General features: G+C 39.7%; 1 protein-coding gene across 1 annotated transcript in view; it reads left to right on the plus strand.

The window, feature by feature from the left end:
* The window catches only part of LOC100343994 (transmembrane protease serine 11B-like protein), a 28,265-nt gene extending 17,181 nt beyond the window's left edge, over positions 1-11,084 (plus strand). The window contains exons 7-10 of the mRNA XM_017347524.3: positions 307-481; positions 1,185-1,447; positions 1,926-2,068; positions 2,892-11,084. Coding sequence (XP_017203013.3) covers positions 307-481; positions 1,185-1,447; positions 1,926-2,068; positions 2,892-3,053 — 743 coding nt within the window. The 3' untranslated portion in view covers positions 3,054-11,084. The remainder of the gene's footprint in view (positions 1-306; positions 482-1,184; positions 1,448-1,925; positions 2,069-2,891) is intronic.
* Positions 11,085-15,199: the final 4,115 nt, after the last annotated feature.

Below are 15,199 nucleotides of genomic sequence, written 5' to 3' on the forward strand. Positions count from 1 at the left end.
AAATGGTGAAGTCAAAATTGAAATGCAGGAAATCCGGTTGCCCAGCCCATGGAGTTCACTGTGATTTTATTGCTTCCCGTGGCTTACCTGTTGTCCAGGGGCTGAAGTGTCTTGGAGCCCAGATGCCGGGTCTGGGATGATTTGGGGGCCGTTAGTGACTCCCATAGAGATCGCATTCTGCTCCTGTTACTGCAAGATGGTGACAGATACGTGCAAACAAGAACAGCCCAGCTCACTCTCAGCTTCACAATCAAATCAACAGTATCTTCCTATTCTCAATGGAACAAAATTGACCATTTTTCACAGGCTGTGGGAGACGAGCAAAGATGTCAGCTACGTATGATAGAATCAAGGGAGGCTCCAACGCTCAGGAAGGAGAATGGCCGTGGCAAGCTAGTCTCAAGATGGATGGCCGACACTACTGCGGGGCGTCGCTGATCAGTGAGAGATACCTGGTGACTGCGGCTCACTGCTTTCAAAAGTAAGATCCTCACATTGCCAAAGGATGGGGGCACCACAGGCCGTGGGGCAGTTTGAATTTGTGCCTCTCATCCTTGTTCAGTTCGCAGGATCAGTCCCTCTCATTCCCAAAAATCTCAGACAAATCATATAGTAAACATAAGGCTTCCTATCTTACCAAGAAAAATGGAAAGAGTCACTCATTTTGGATACTACATTTTTTCTTCACATGATTCTTATTTCTTATCATTTTGTATTCTAGACATCTCAGATTGCCCATTAATACATCCTCTTGGCACATAGCCACCTTCTTCCCCCTTCCCCATCCCCATGTCCCCCATCTTTTAGGCAAATGTAGTCTGATCCAAAATACCACTTTCCCTGAGAAGTCTTCCAGGGAAGATTAGATGGTTCTACCTATTATATACAAACCATTTAAACAATTATTATAGCTGCTATGTTTATGCCTGTCTTTAGACTTAAGTTTCTAGGATTGGCTATTTACTTTCACTTCTTATCTTCATTGCCTTACATAGTATATGTTTTAGGAACTCAAGCAAGAAATTTTAAATTAATTAAAACTCATATTGTATCATTGTTAGTGAACTACAGAGCAAGGAAATACTAGTGCAAAGTGTACAGTGAATGCAGAATTTCTACAATTTACATTAGAAGGCAGTATTCCTATTGTTTTGAAATAAATAACATGATTTTTCTTTCTTTAGGACCAAAAATCCAAGAAACTTTACTGTCAGCTTTGGCACTGAAGTAATACCCCCCTACATGCAACGTTATGTTCAACAAATCATTATTCATGAAAACTATATCAAGGGTGAACATCATGATGATATTGCAATTATATTGCTCACTGAAAAAGTTTCATTTACGAATGATGTACACCGAGTTTGTCTTCCTGAAGCCACACAGGTTTTCTCACCAGGTGAAGGAGTTGTTGTTACAGGATGGGGAGCATTTATATATGATGGTGGTAAGTCTATAATATACACCTTTGTATGTTGTGCAAAGTACAGAAGCAACAAGAAAAATTAGACATCTAGGTACAGAGTCAAAAGTATCAGTTACCTCTGAATGCCCAGAGCTCCCGGGCCATCTCTCAGGGAATGAATGATGCCCATGGAGTCGATGATTTGGCAAACATCAGGGGTGTGGAACATTCCAAGGAAGCTGGTTTGGATAAGGAGCTTTCCTTACCTGGAGAATCTTTAGAAAGTTCTGGTTCAAAAATGTAAGAAGAGAGATAAGTACAATGAAAGAAAACCCTGGAAAGATGTTTCAGATGATCATTTGATTCTTTTTCATTGATCTGAGTAAAGAAATGTGTTTTTTCAACTTAAGAATAAGCAGCAAATGTCGGCTTCACATTCAGAGGACAAAGGGAGTTTTTTTTTTTTTATCTTAATGTGTGTCAGAGCAACTCTTGTGCTAATAATGTTTACTTCCCATAGACGAATTCCCCGTGTTGCTTCAGAAAGCACCTGTGAAGATTATTGACACAAACACCTGTAATGCCAGAGAAGCGTACAATGGTATGATACTGGACACAATGCTGTGTGCGGGGTACATGGAAGGAAATATTGATGCCTGCCAGGTAATTCTGGACATTACTCATATGGACACACAGTACAAAAAATAACTGCTAGTATTTCATGTAAATCACCAATATGTAGGCAATTCTATGCTTCAACTAATTTTCACTTTGACAATCCATCAATGTTCCTGTCAACTTTGTGATAACCAAAACTCCTACATGCAACATGTGCTTATAAATGTCCGACAAACCCTGAAGTTGGACGTAGTCTGAGTCATGCATTGTCCTAAGTCCTTCACAAATGTTACTTCATTTAATCCTGATTACAGTCTTACAATTTAGATACTACCATTGTTCTCATTTTGTAGATGAGGAATCTGAGGCAGAGGAAACTTAAGTCATATGCACAAAGTCACAAAACCTCATATTCAGCAAAACTGGCATGAAAAACCAGGGTGTCTAGCATCACAATCTATGCTCTTAACCACAGTTCAAAAAGCACCAGTTTCAGGAATAGTTCCATTACTTTCAGTCCAAACCCAAATTCCTCTTACTTTCTTATTCTCCTCATGACTAGAACCATGGCTCCTTTCATCAGATACAAAGTCCTGAATTTCAAATATTTTCATATCATGCATCTACCGGAATCTTTCTTATAGAACTAGAGCTTGTAACACACCATATTATGACTTCCAGTTTCAGGTAAGCATCAGAGTCCCTGAGAACATATTCTCGTCTGCCACAATTGAGGTTAAGGAGGATACAGAGATTTACATAATACATCATCCTATTGTCTCTAGGAAAGATTAATCACTTACATGTTCTTCTAGGCTAACCATTTAGTGTTACATAAAATGTTTTCATAATTCTTTGTTTTATTTAGGGTGACTCTGGAGGGCCACTGGTTCATCCCAATTCTCGAAATATCTGGTACCTTGTTGGAATAGTGAGCTGGGGAGTTGAATGTGGCCAACTCAATAAGCCCGGGGTCTACACACGAGTGACCTCCTACCGCAACTGGATTGCCTCCAAGACTGGTCTCTAAGAGAAAAGCAAAGCATCTTGTAGCAACCATCACAGGCCGTTTTCACCTGTTGCTCCTAAGCATTATTTAACATGTATTTTGAACTTGGGTGTACCATGACCTTTTTGAAAGAATTGTGGTCCTGAGGACATATTTATAAATTTTTATTTTAAGTAGACTCAATAAGACAAAACAAGAAATTTCATTTTTGGCCCATAAAGGTCTAAGCAAAAAAAGTGCTGCCATTAAAAATAGACTATTGTAATACTATTTGCTTTCTATTTCATTAATCTACATGCTGGGTATCTCACCACAGCATAAAGCTCTTGGTTTTATCATTCAGATGTTTTAGAATTAGGAAAGTATGTCTTTACCCGTGATAAACCAGCAGGCTGCACTGTGAGACTGGAACCAATGTTTAACAAGGTTGGGTTAGAACCTGCTTATACCTTCATGTTGTACTGTGATTGTGACTTAAACTTGGTCTGAATGGAGGCATTAAGTTATAATCTCTTATTGTACTGTGTTCTTCATAATTTTTGCCATCATTGTGAAAGAATTTGACTATCAGCAAAACAACAGATTTCAGACTAACAGAGACAAACTACAGCAATTCTACAATGTTGATACAAATGTCTTTGGAAATTTCTTGTAACATATTTTGAAAAAGTAGCTATGAACCATGAAAATTCATAATATTCTTTACTTAAAAAACTTGTAAGCAAACTTTGTTCAATGACATTTTCCCTTTCAGTTTCTCTATATTTTCTTGAGTTTGCAAGTGACTCTTCTCTTTTCTTTCCTCCTCCACTTCCTGCTCCCCCTTCTCCTCATCCTCTTTTTCTATAATAAGAAGCATTATTTTCACTCTTCTGGCTTGTGGAGGTTTAACAACCAGAAACCTCAGACAAGGTGTATTAAGAGTCATTTGAAAGTCAGTGGAGATAGGAGGCTCCTGGTCATGCTTGAGGTAGTGAGGCCAATCCAGCCCAGGTTGGGCCCCTCCAGCCTATGGAGTTAGTCAGGTGGTCACCAATCTTGTGCATGAATTTCCCTATCTAGGAACTGTTCCTCCAGAAAGCCACAGAGGTACAATTCTGGGCATACAAAGTGTAAGGTGTGCAGATAGAGTAGGCTTTGGTTCAGGTTCATCTCCAGGGAAAAGGCAGCTTCCATGACATCCAGGCTGTTGCCCCACTCATTCTGAAACAGATTCTATACTGCTTGGCAGAAGGCTTGGATCCCACATGACTTTTGCATCTTCCATGGATGCTGGGCACCCTTGAAATTTTCATTTGTCAACTGGCTGAAGTGGCCCACACTGTACAAAATATGTCTTGCTGGTGGAAAAGATATTCAGAGAGTAAGGTACAGGGAGGCCCACAGTTGAAGGTTGACTAGGCTGCAGTAATTGTAGACGATCTGGGATCGCAGATAGTTGACAGTACGGAGCTAACTCAAACAGGAATGGCATTAGCAGGTCTCAGAAGAAGGAGTCAAGCAACTAAGGATGAATTTCTCAAAGCAAGTGACATATGACTGCATTAGAAGATGACAGCCTACAGTGATGATTGGGTTGTGAGGGCTCTGCCTTCATGAGTTAATTAATGCCATGATGATGGAGTGGATTCCTTATAAAATAGTACATTCATCTTCCTTTTGCCCTCTCAGATCTTCCGTGCTTCTGTCATGTGAGAACAGCCTTCTTTCCCTCTGGGAGATGCAGAGGAAAAGTGGAAGTAGAGATGAGGCCCTATCCTAACTGCAAACCTACCAATGCCTTGATCTTAGGTATCTCAGCTTCCAGAACCACAAGAATATTTTCTACTTTTGACAAATGACCTAGTCTGTGTATTTTGTTGTGGCAGAACAAAACAGACTAACACAGAAAATCAAATTTCCTAGCTATAAATTTCCTTCCTTTTTAAAGAGCTCAGCTACAGGTTAATTAAACATTACTTAAAAGGGAGGGATATACCCAAGCCGGTGAGAGCTGTGGAAGAGAAGAGAGAAACTTAGCTACCCAGATGGTCTCATCTTGACTGGAAACTGGAGGCCACTTGATAATGCAAATAGAGGAGAACACTTGGAAGTTCTAAACTGTGCAGTTTTCTTTTGCTTTCATTTGCCATAAATGGAAATGCTTGATAAAAAGATGCATTGTTATTTTTAACGCAGGCTGTGCAGGAATTGAAAAATAAAACATGTCAAGGAGTTTCTCAAAAGAAAGGCATATGAATAGAAAGAAACTAATCCATGTTTCATGAGTGTTAATGCCCCAATTTTGATCACAATGCCATGATGCCATGTACACTTTTGTATTGGGTAACCTCCTGTGAAATCATGCATTGTCTTAAAGAAAGACGACAGATAACAAAATCAGTAAATCTACCTTCTTCCAGAGCAGTCTAGAAGAGTTGAAGATTCATGGAAGGGGAAGAGGAAACTTAAGGAACTGGTTTTGAGAATGGGCGTAGTTAGGGCATAGTTAGGAAGAGGAATCCTAGTGACTAACCAGAAGTATCATGTTTCTAAGATCAGATGCAGTTTCCATAACAGTTGAATTGTTCCATGTGAACACAGGCCAGAAGTCCATCTTGGACTTAGAGTCTTCCTGGCTTGCATCTGCCCTGAGAACCAGAATTCATTAATGTGTAACAGTAAACTCCAATTTTTGTTAATAAGATAAATGCATTATAAATGAATGTTTATGCATTTTCTATTCACTCAAAACTAATGAGTTCCACAGAACTTCATTGGTAAGTATTTTCAACGTTTTAGTTTAATATTTTACTGAATTAAACTTTGCAAACAACAAACTTTGCAATGAGAAGTAGTAATGAAAAGGTAGCTCTTTTATACAAGCAATTCTTATGACTATTAAAATCAAATAGTGTAAATTAAAAATCATTGCTTTATCTTGCATTTGAGTAGATCTTTTTTTCCATGAATGATTTTGAATCACCATTTGTTTGTCTTTTGGAAAATGTTAGTTCAACAAGAACAGATGTTTCAAATGTTGATACTTTTCATTATACTTTTTTTATCCAAAAAAATTACATTCAGGAGGCATCCCATATAGGAGTATCCCTTCAATTCCCAGCTGCTGTGTTTCCAATCCAGCTAATGCACCTGGGAAGACAGCATAAGATAGCACAAAATTATCCCAGGGATCCATAAATCGATAAGAATCACTCAGACATATATTTCTATTACTACAGAACATTTAGGAAAGGCAGCTAAACAACAACAGAGACTGGGGACAATAAAAGAAAGTTTCGTTTTGTTTTTCAAAGAAATGCCCCTGAGATAAACCTTGTGCGATAATCCAAGGGAAGTCAGAGACAGACTGGTGAAAGGGTGGAGGTATTTGGGAAGGGCAGCATCCAAAGCAGATAAAAAACATTGTCATACACCATCACTGAATATAGTGTCATGCTTAGGCTAGATTTTATTGTGGTAATACATACCTAAATCTCACAGTTTCATCAAAAGTTACTTTCTGACTCATAGTCTGGTTATTACCATAGGCCAGTGGGTTACACTTTCATCCTGTGGATCTGACATGAACAGGTGGACTCAATAATCCATTTGAGCAAGGAAAAAAAGCTGCTAAAGAACCACTAATAGAAATGAAAATATATCCTATAATAAAAATTTTCAGAAATTATCAAATACTCCCTTCTAGCTTGAAAGCACATTATATTGGAAAGCCATCCATTCCTTTGTTCTAATCTAGTTCCTTCTGCCAGACCTCTGGCACTACTTTCTATTTAAAAGAACAAATAGTTTCCACAGAGTAAACAATACAGGGCTCTGGTAGCCAACCGGATAATGACTGGTGGGTAAATTTACAGCAGATTTGGATGACAAAGGAGTGAAAATAGAGTCTGGAAGGCTCTGATATGAAAGAAATTCTTTGTGATCAAATGATCAAAAGATCTGCCTACGATAAGAGAGCTAACTTTTCTTGGGTAGAAGAGGGAAAAGGAAACAAGTACTATGTTAAGGAGAAATCTGGATTTCTACAGATTTGAATGTCACAATACTGAGACAAAGTCATGCAGAACTGCTCTGCAATTTGTCTGGCCTATGTAAACTATGAGCAGAAAAATAGACCAGAATAGGGCGTCCAGTTTGCTTCGTCAAGAATTTATAATACTGGTATCACTTGCCCCAGCAGAGGGCGCCACGACTCAGCTCCAGTTTTCAGAGAGCTAACCTGACAACTCCTATTTGAGGAAAGGATGGTCCTGACAGGAGGCCAGAGAATAAAGGAAATGAAAATGTTCTATGTAATCCTTATTTATGATAAATAAAAGATGCAAAACAAGATGATTTATGTACATTTTTGTCCATTGGTACCAAGTAGGAAATGAATGATTAGGAACCAAGAAGGCGGCCGGCGCCGCGGCTCACTAGGCTAATCCTCCGCCTTGCTGCGCCGCCACACCGGGTTCTAGCCCTGGTCGGGGCACCGGATTCTGTCCTGGTTGCCCCTCTTCCAGGCCAGCTCTCTGCTGTGGCCAGGGAGTGCAGTGGAGGATGGCCCAGGTCCTTGGGCCCTGCACCCCATGGGAGACCAGGATAAGTACCTGGCTCCTGCCATCGGATCAGCGCCGTGTGCCGGCTGCAGCGCGCCGGCTGCGGCGGCCATTGGAGGGTGAACCAACGGCAAAGGAAGACCTTTCTCTCTGTCTCTCTCTCTCTCACTGTCCACTCTGCCTGTCAAAAAAAAATAATAATAATAATTTTTATGAGGATGGCCCAACATCTCAGAAAGGTTAGCAGTGGTTCTAGGAAAAAGCATAAATTAAATTCCATAGAAAATACCTATTCTTGTAAAAGACAGTTTTAAATTCCATGATAAATAAAGATGTATGTATTGAGTAATGAAATATCCTCTAAAAACCATGTCTTTTAGTGGATAGAAATCAAAAATATGCAGCAAGCTGGAATGTAAGTTAACTGTGATACCTGCCAAGTTTGGTCCCTACATTCCATGTCATCTCCTTGTGTCTTCTTAAACCTTCCAAATAATTCCCTCAAATGCAATATGTCCAGAATATTTCATCACGAGTCATACATGTGCTCCTCTTCCTCTGTTCACTTTTTTACTTAATGATGTTTATTGTCCCCTTTCATTTCTTCAGATCTTAACTCTTAATTGTATTCTGACTAATCTTGAAAATCCACGGTGATTTACTAATTTATGAAGCATAACTTTTAATATCTGACTTTAAAGTCTTTGCATTCCAAATTGTATTCAAATTCCCAGTCTTACCACTGGGTTTCTCCACTCAACAAGCCAGCAAAATTCACACTTCCTTCAGAGCCCAGATCAGATTCCTCCTAAAACACACTTGATAAAAATTATTCTTTCCTGGCCGGCGCCGCTGCTCACTCGGCTAATCCTCCGCCTAGCGGCGCCGGCACACCGGGTTCTAGACCCGGTCGGGGCGCCGGATTCTGTCCCGGTTGCCCCTCTTCCAGGCCAGCCCTCTGCTGTGGCCAGGGAGTGCAGTGGAGGATGGCCCAGGTCCTTGGGCCCTGCACCCCATGGGAGACCAGGAAAAGCACCTGGCTCCTGGCTCCTGCCATCGGATCAGCGCGGTGCGCCGGCTGCAGCGCGCTGGCCGCGGCAGCCATTGGAGGGTGAACCAACGGCAAAGGAAGACCTTTCTCTCTGTCTCTCTTTCTCACTGTCCACTCTGCCTGTCAAAAAAAAAAAAATATTCTTTCCTTTCAATCCTGGAAAGCATATAATTTGAATTTCTGTTAGAAAGCTAATTATATTATTTCTAATATGAAAATAATGTGGAAATTTATTTTTTCACTATATCATTTTTGGCAGGTTCTGATCCAAAGAGCACACTGAAAAATGGAAATTTATGATGTTGAATAAATGGTACAATGATGGTAACAGCAGGCATCTTTATACTTGAGTACTTGTTCATTTTTGCTGTGCATTGCTTGCATCCATTTCCTTATGAAAACTGCATTGGAAGAGCACAGGCTTATATGTTTTTATAATTCTTATTAAAGATTTATATAAATTTTAAGACTTAGTACAGTGATGGGCAATTGACAGGATATTGTCTTTCAACATTATTTATCAGCTTAAGATTTGGTTAATGAACAGTAAAATACCCAAAGGAGTGACTCTTTCTCAATAAATTCTAGTAAAAAGAACTTTAAAGAACTCTAAGATTTTTATCTGCATTTTTAACTAAGCTTCTCAGATTACATAAAAGGGAAATTAAAAAGAAAAAAAAAGCAACAACATTATACTTCCCAAAGTAGGTTTTTCCATTGTGTTCCTGCTTGGGAAGTCTGAACTAAACTCTACAAAATATTAGCAGACAGAACAAAGGAGGACAAGACTGAGACATGTACATCCTATAGCATTCTATAGCAAGAGCATATTAAGAGGAGTAGTCCTGGAATGGTCCAGGAAGGTACTTTGGAGTAGTAGGCTCTGGAGTCATCAGAGCGACCATGGAATCTTCCCAGTTATCGTCACGCTGTATGAATTTAAGTTTCTTGAGCCTCACAAGTCCCCATGTACTAGTCTGCAAAGCACTACCAAAGCTTGTCAATAAATAGCATGAATGTAAAGCATTTAACACATGGCCTAGCCTGCAGCAAATTTCCAATTCAGGGAAAATGGTGTTTATGGTTTGAAAACCTAAACCTTGATGGTGAGAGAGAATTTGAAGAGGGTTGGGCAAAGGCTGTAATTTCAAGTGAGGGGAACAAATGACTTAAACAATAACAAGAGGATCAACTAAGGAAGGAAAGCGTGTTAGGGAGAAGAGAGACAACGTGGGGCATATAGGGTGACTCAGAGGAGTAGTTCCTAGCTTTCCAGCCCTACGAGCAAAGGAGGGGAGATATGGAGATATCACAAGGAATCCTCAAATCATTATTGCTCCAAATAGTGCTTTAAACTAAAAATGTGTTGCCTACTGGCTCCAAATATGAGTAAAGCTTCAATTAATAACATACAAATTCATTTAAAAGGATCAAAGAATAAACAAATATTTTAAATTTTATCAATGAAGGCCACTCTTCAGGACTTAAATCTCACATCCAAATCTTCCCAGATTCTATCATTAATGTACTACCCATAGCCTTTCATTCTCTAGTATTTACTTCTGTTTCAGTTTGCTTCACAGCTGCTAAAGAAACCTCACTTTAACATATGAATTTATTTGTCTGCTCCCTGTCTCTCCTCCTTGAATATAAGCTGCTATGAAGGCAAGGACCTTCCTTGCTACAAGGAAGATGACTTGATTATTTTATATGAAGCTAGTTAAATTTTCTTAGTGAATAATTCAAATAAAATAGTAACAGAAACCCCTAATTGCCTATTTATTTTCATCATTAGTTCTTTTCTTGAAACAGAACTTCTCATTAATAAATGGGATGCCACAGGGGAAGCAGGATGGAGAAAGGTTGATTAATGGGTACTGGGAAAGTTACAGCTAGGACTAAGAAGCTCTAGTGTTCCCTTTACAGTAGGGTGACTATAGATAATGACATTGTATTGCATATTTCTTTAAAAATATAAGAAACCATGTTAAATATTTCTACCATAAAGAAAAGATAAATATTTGATGATACATAACACAGTATATACATGTATTAAATATCATATGGTATATCATAAATATGTACAATTGTATGTGCTAGCTAAAAATCAAAAGTTAATAAATTAAGAATATTCAGTTTATAATTAGAAAATATTTAAGATGGAGCCTGGTGTTGTGGTAAAACAGGTTAAACCACACTTGTGATGTCCACATCCCATATCCAATGCGGGTTGGAGTCCTGCTACACCTCAGCTGATCCAGCTTCCTGCTAATGAGCCTAGGAAAGGCAGCAGCAGATGGCACAAATGCTAGGGCTCTGCCATCCAAGTGGGAGAACAGAATAGTTTCTGGTTCCTGGCTTTAAAACAGCCTAGGGCTGGCGCCGTGGCTCAGTAAGCTAATCCTCCACCTACGGCACCGGCACACCGGGTTCTAGTCCCAGTCGGGGCGCCAGATTCTGTCCCGGTTGCTTCTCTTCCAGTCCAGCTCTCTGTTGTGGCCCCGGGAAGGCAGTGGAGGATGGCCCAAGTGCTTGGGCCCTGCACCTGCATGGGAGACCAGGAGAAGCACCTGGCTCCTGGCTTTGGATCAGTGTGGTGCGACGCCCACAGCGTGCCAGCCACAGCGGCCATTGGGGGGTGAACCAACGGTAAAGGAAGACCTTTCTCTCTGTCTCTCTCACTGTCCACTCTGCCTGTCAAAAAAAAAACAAAACAAAACAAACAAACAACAACAACAACAAAAAATCTCAGACCTGGCTGAGAGTGTACCAGCAGATGAAAGATTTCTGTGTGTGTGTGTGTGTTTCCTTCCCCATCTCTATGTTGCTCTGTCTTTCAAAGAAAAAGAGAGAAAAAAAGAAAGATCTTTAAACAAAAAAGAAGATATATAAAGATGAATAACACCATCCCTGACTCCCAATACGAAGATCATCTCGCTAATTTCCACAGTCATATAAAATTTACATTAGTACCTATTATCTGAATTAATGTTCTGACCTACAAGGCATTAACTTTTAGCATGTTCTCATTTGTAAAATATGCTTTCAATACATTGTATGATATCCTCAAAAAATGAGATGTCACAGTAGAATTGATCCAGTTGCCATGAGACCTACATGAGAGGGAAATGAATGCTTCTCTTATAAACAGCTACAACTTGAACATGGGAAAGAACAGTGCTTTTACATGCAAGTACACAACCTGACCATTCATTTCAGTGCCCAAATGATCAAGGCATGAGTCACAACTTCCTCTAAGTCCAAATAAATTAAACCTCCAACGTATTATTTATAATTAGATAATGTGTGGTGTCACTTGGGTGCCTACTCATCCACTATCAATACATTTTGAACTTGTACAACCTCAACCATCATGAAATAAAGAACACGTCATGAGATTACTTAAATGTATTATACAAACGAGGTCTATTCCCATATGTAAATCAATCAGGTCATCAAAGGCTATAGTTAACACTTAATGAGAAATATCATGAGACCAAAGTACTCAATATGTAGGATTATATTAAGAGAAATTGAAATTTTTTTACTGCCAATGTTACATTGTTTGAAGCCTTTACTTATTATTGGGTTTTCTACTTTTATTCTGACATCCGTAGGTCAAATCATTCAGATAATCACTAATTGTAGGGTAAAAGTTGATAGCTCTACAAAGTAATTTTTTGTGTCTTAACGTTTCTTTCCCAAGAGTTTGGTAGGGTTATTTTTACTCCATTTTCTTTTCAGGAGAGGAGTGGAAATAGAGGTCATGCTGTGTTTTCTTCTCCTGAATCAGTTATTCTTTAAACACAGAACATTAGCAAATTTGCTCTGGATATTTGGTGATGAATGCATAGTATGCACTAATAGAAATGATAATAGTAGGCAAGCAATTACACATGGGATAACCTGTTTATCCATATACTCTCCTATTGCTACATCAGAGTTATTTCTCACATCTCTGTCCCTAAAAAATCCTAAACCCCACCTTCTGCAAATCAAGTGATATATTTTCAGTGCTGGTGACTTGAATAATCCTATGAGTAATCCTCTTCCACTTACCATATCACCTATAACATATAAAGTTCAGAAATTGGAGTCAGGATACTTGACACAGTTCTCATGGACAATCTCCTCTACTTTTTGGAGCTCAGAAAATGTGGTTCTCTTTTCTGTTCCTGTTTTTTTTTATATCAATTGAGTAAAACTCCAAAAAGATTCTTTTAACAAAATGTAAACTTTTTATTAAGAAAAACATGATTTGACATTAGGAAGAGAGAGTAATAGTACCAGATTTTCAGACCACAAAGTGACTTCAGTTTTTCCCATGAAACAGAGTCTAAAGCAAAATGCTTTGGACAGAGCTTTATATCAAGTTAATGTACTATCCTCAAGTGAGTTTATGAGCTACTGTGTTTCAGAATAGTCTGTTGAGGGAGAGAAAGGGAAATGAATTTATCTACCTTCTCCTGTCTGCCACGGAGAAAACCTCAACACATGGCAAACCTACTGTGAGACATTTTGCGTTGTACCACCTGGCCCCTCTAGCAGATATGAGGAGGCTAGATTCCAAAATAGTAGTGGCAGCCCCCATCCAAACATGGAGTAACAAAATCCACACTGCAGGCAGTGAGCTGCTGAGTGGTAGCAAAGCAGTGACACTTGCCACCTGTCCATGTATATGTTCTGAAACATCAAAGACCCAGCTGCGCAAGCCAGTGCATGTCCTAGGGTCTCAAGGCAACAGAAAAATGCTAGGGAGCAAAAGCAGGAGATTCAGAGTAAAGAGTAAGGCCCATGTTGTCAGGTCTGGCTTGAGAACTCCATTAAGAACTAGGAGCAGCCATCTCAGTGGAGCTGGTTTACCAAATAGGTGAAGTGACATTAAAACCTGGGCCCCAGCAGGAAGGTAGCCAAAAGCTTTCCTACAATACAGTCTTTAGTGACTCCTCTTTCCTGTCTTCTAATGTGGTAAATGTAAGGAAATCTGGAGTATCATCAGGAGCATCCTACTTAAATTACAGTCTAGAACCCAAGTGACACTCAGAAACCAGGTTCAGCAATGACCCAATCAAGCTGCAAGAGCTGATTATGATAGGTGATTGTAGTTACTGTAACTAGTTCTGGAAATTGATCTTGTTTTTATTAAAGATTTATTTATTTATTTGAAAGGCAGAGTTGCAGAGAGGCAGAGGCAGAGAGAAGGAGAGGTCTTCCATCCTTTGGTTCACCCCTCAAATGGTGGCAACAGCTGGAGCTGCGCCTATCCACAGCCAGGAGCCAGTAGCTTCCTCCCAGTCTCCCACATGGGCGCAGGGCCCAAGGACGTGGGCCATCTTGTACTACTTTCCCAGGCTACAGCAGAGAGCTGGATTGGAAGAGGAGCAGCCGGGACTCAAACTGGCACTCATATGGGATGCTGGCACTGCAGGCAGCAGCTTTACCCGCTACACCACAGCAGGGGCCCCAGAAATTCATCTTTAAAAAAAGCAGGCAAATATGCCATTTTAAATTCTGACTTTTTCAAAATAAGTTTTTTTAGAAGTACCCATTTTATAGTACTCACCAAAGCTAGAAAATACTTAGCAAAGCCACTAAATCATACCTGCACTGTGGGAAATAGGTAGAAATAGGTACCACGTAAGGCAATGAGAAGACAATGGAAGTAATAAAAACTAGATTGCAATTCCAGTTCTGCTCCTCATAATGCGACCTGAGACATTCCTTTGACTTTCTGGTTTCAGTTGGCTTTTCATGTTAATGGGAATAATATTGTATGCTTCTGCCAATGCTGTGGCATAGGGCTAAGTCTCTGCCTGCAGTACTGGCATCCCATATAAGTGCCAATTTGAGTCCTGGTTGTTCTGCTTCCCATTCAGCTCCCCGTTAATGCACCAGATTGCAACAGAAGACAGCCCAAGTACTTGAGCCCCTGTACCCACGTGGGAGGCCCGAAGAAGCTCCTGGATCCTGGCTTTGTCCTGGTTCTGTCCTGGCTGTTGCAGTCATTTGTGGAGTGAACCAACGGATGAAAGATCTCTTTATCTCCTTCTCTCTGTATCTCTGCCTTTAAAAGAAAAAAGTAAATTCAAAAATACAATTTTTGGTGCCATAATTTTAGATCATTAAATAATATTTTTTTTTGACAGGCAGAGTGGACAGTGAGAGAGAGAGAGACAGAGAGAAAGGTCTTCCTTTTGCCATTGGTTCACCCTCCAATGGCCGCCGCAGCCGGCGCGCTGCGGCCGGTGCATCGCGCTGATCCAAAGGCAGGAGCCAGTTTCCCATGGGGTGCAGGGCCCAAGCGCTTGGGCCATCCTCCATGTTACCTTCATCATAAATTTTTGGTTTGCTTTTCTGGAGATCATTTATTGATTATAAATAATTTATACTTTCATCAAATTCACTTTCAGGGGATATAATTGAAATTGTCAGTTGCTCTTGGAAAGATTACTTTTTTTTATTTTAAAAAAGTAAAACATTTTATTTTAGAGCAGTTTTATATTTACAGAAACTTTATGAAGATAGTATGGGCAATTTCCATACATGCCATGGTTTTCTTTGTTGTAGACAAA

The sequence above is a fragment of the Oryctolagus cuniculus genome, chromosome 8, assembly GCF_964237555.1.
Source record: "Oryctolagus cuniculus chromosome 8, mOryCun1.1, whole genome shotgun sequence".
NCBI lineage: Eukaryota > Metazoa > Chordata > Mammalia > Lagomorpha > Leporidae > Oryctolagus > Oryctolagus cuniculus.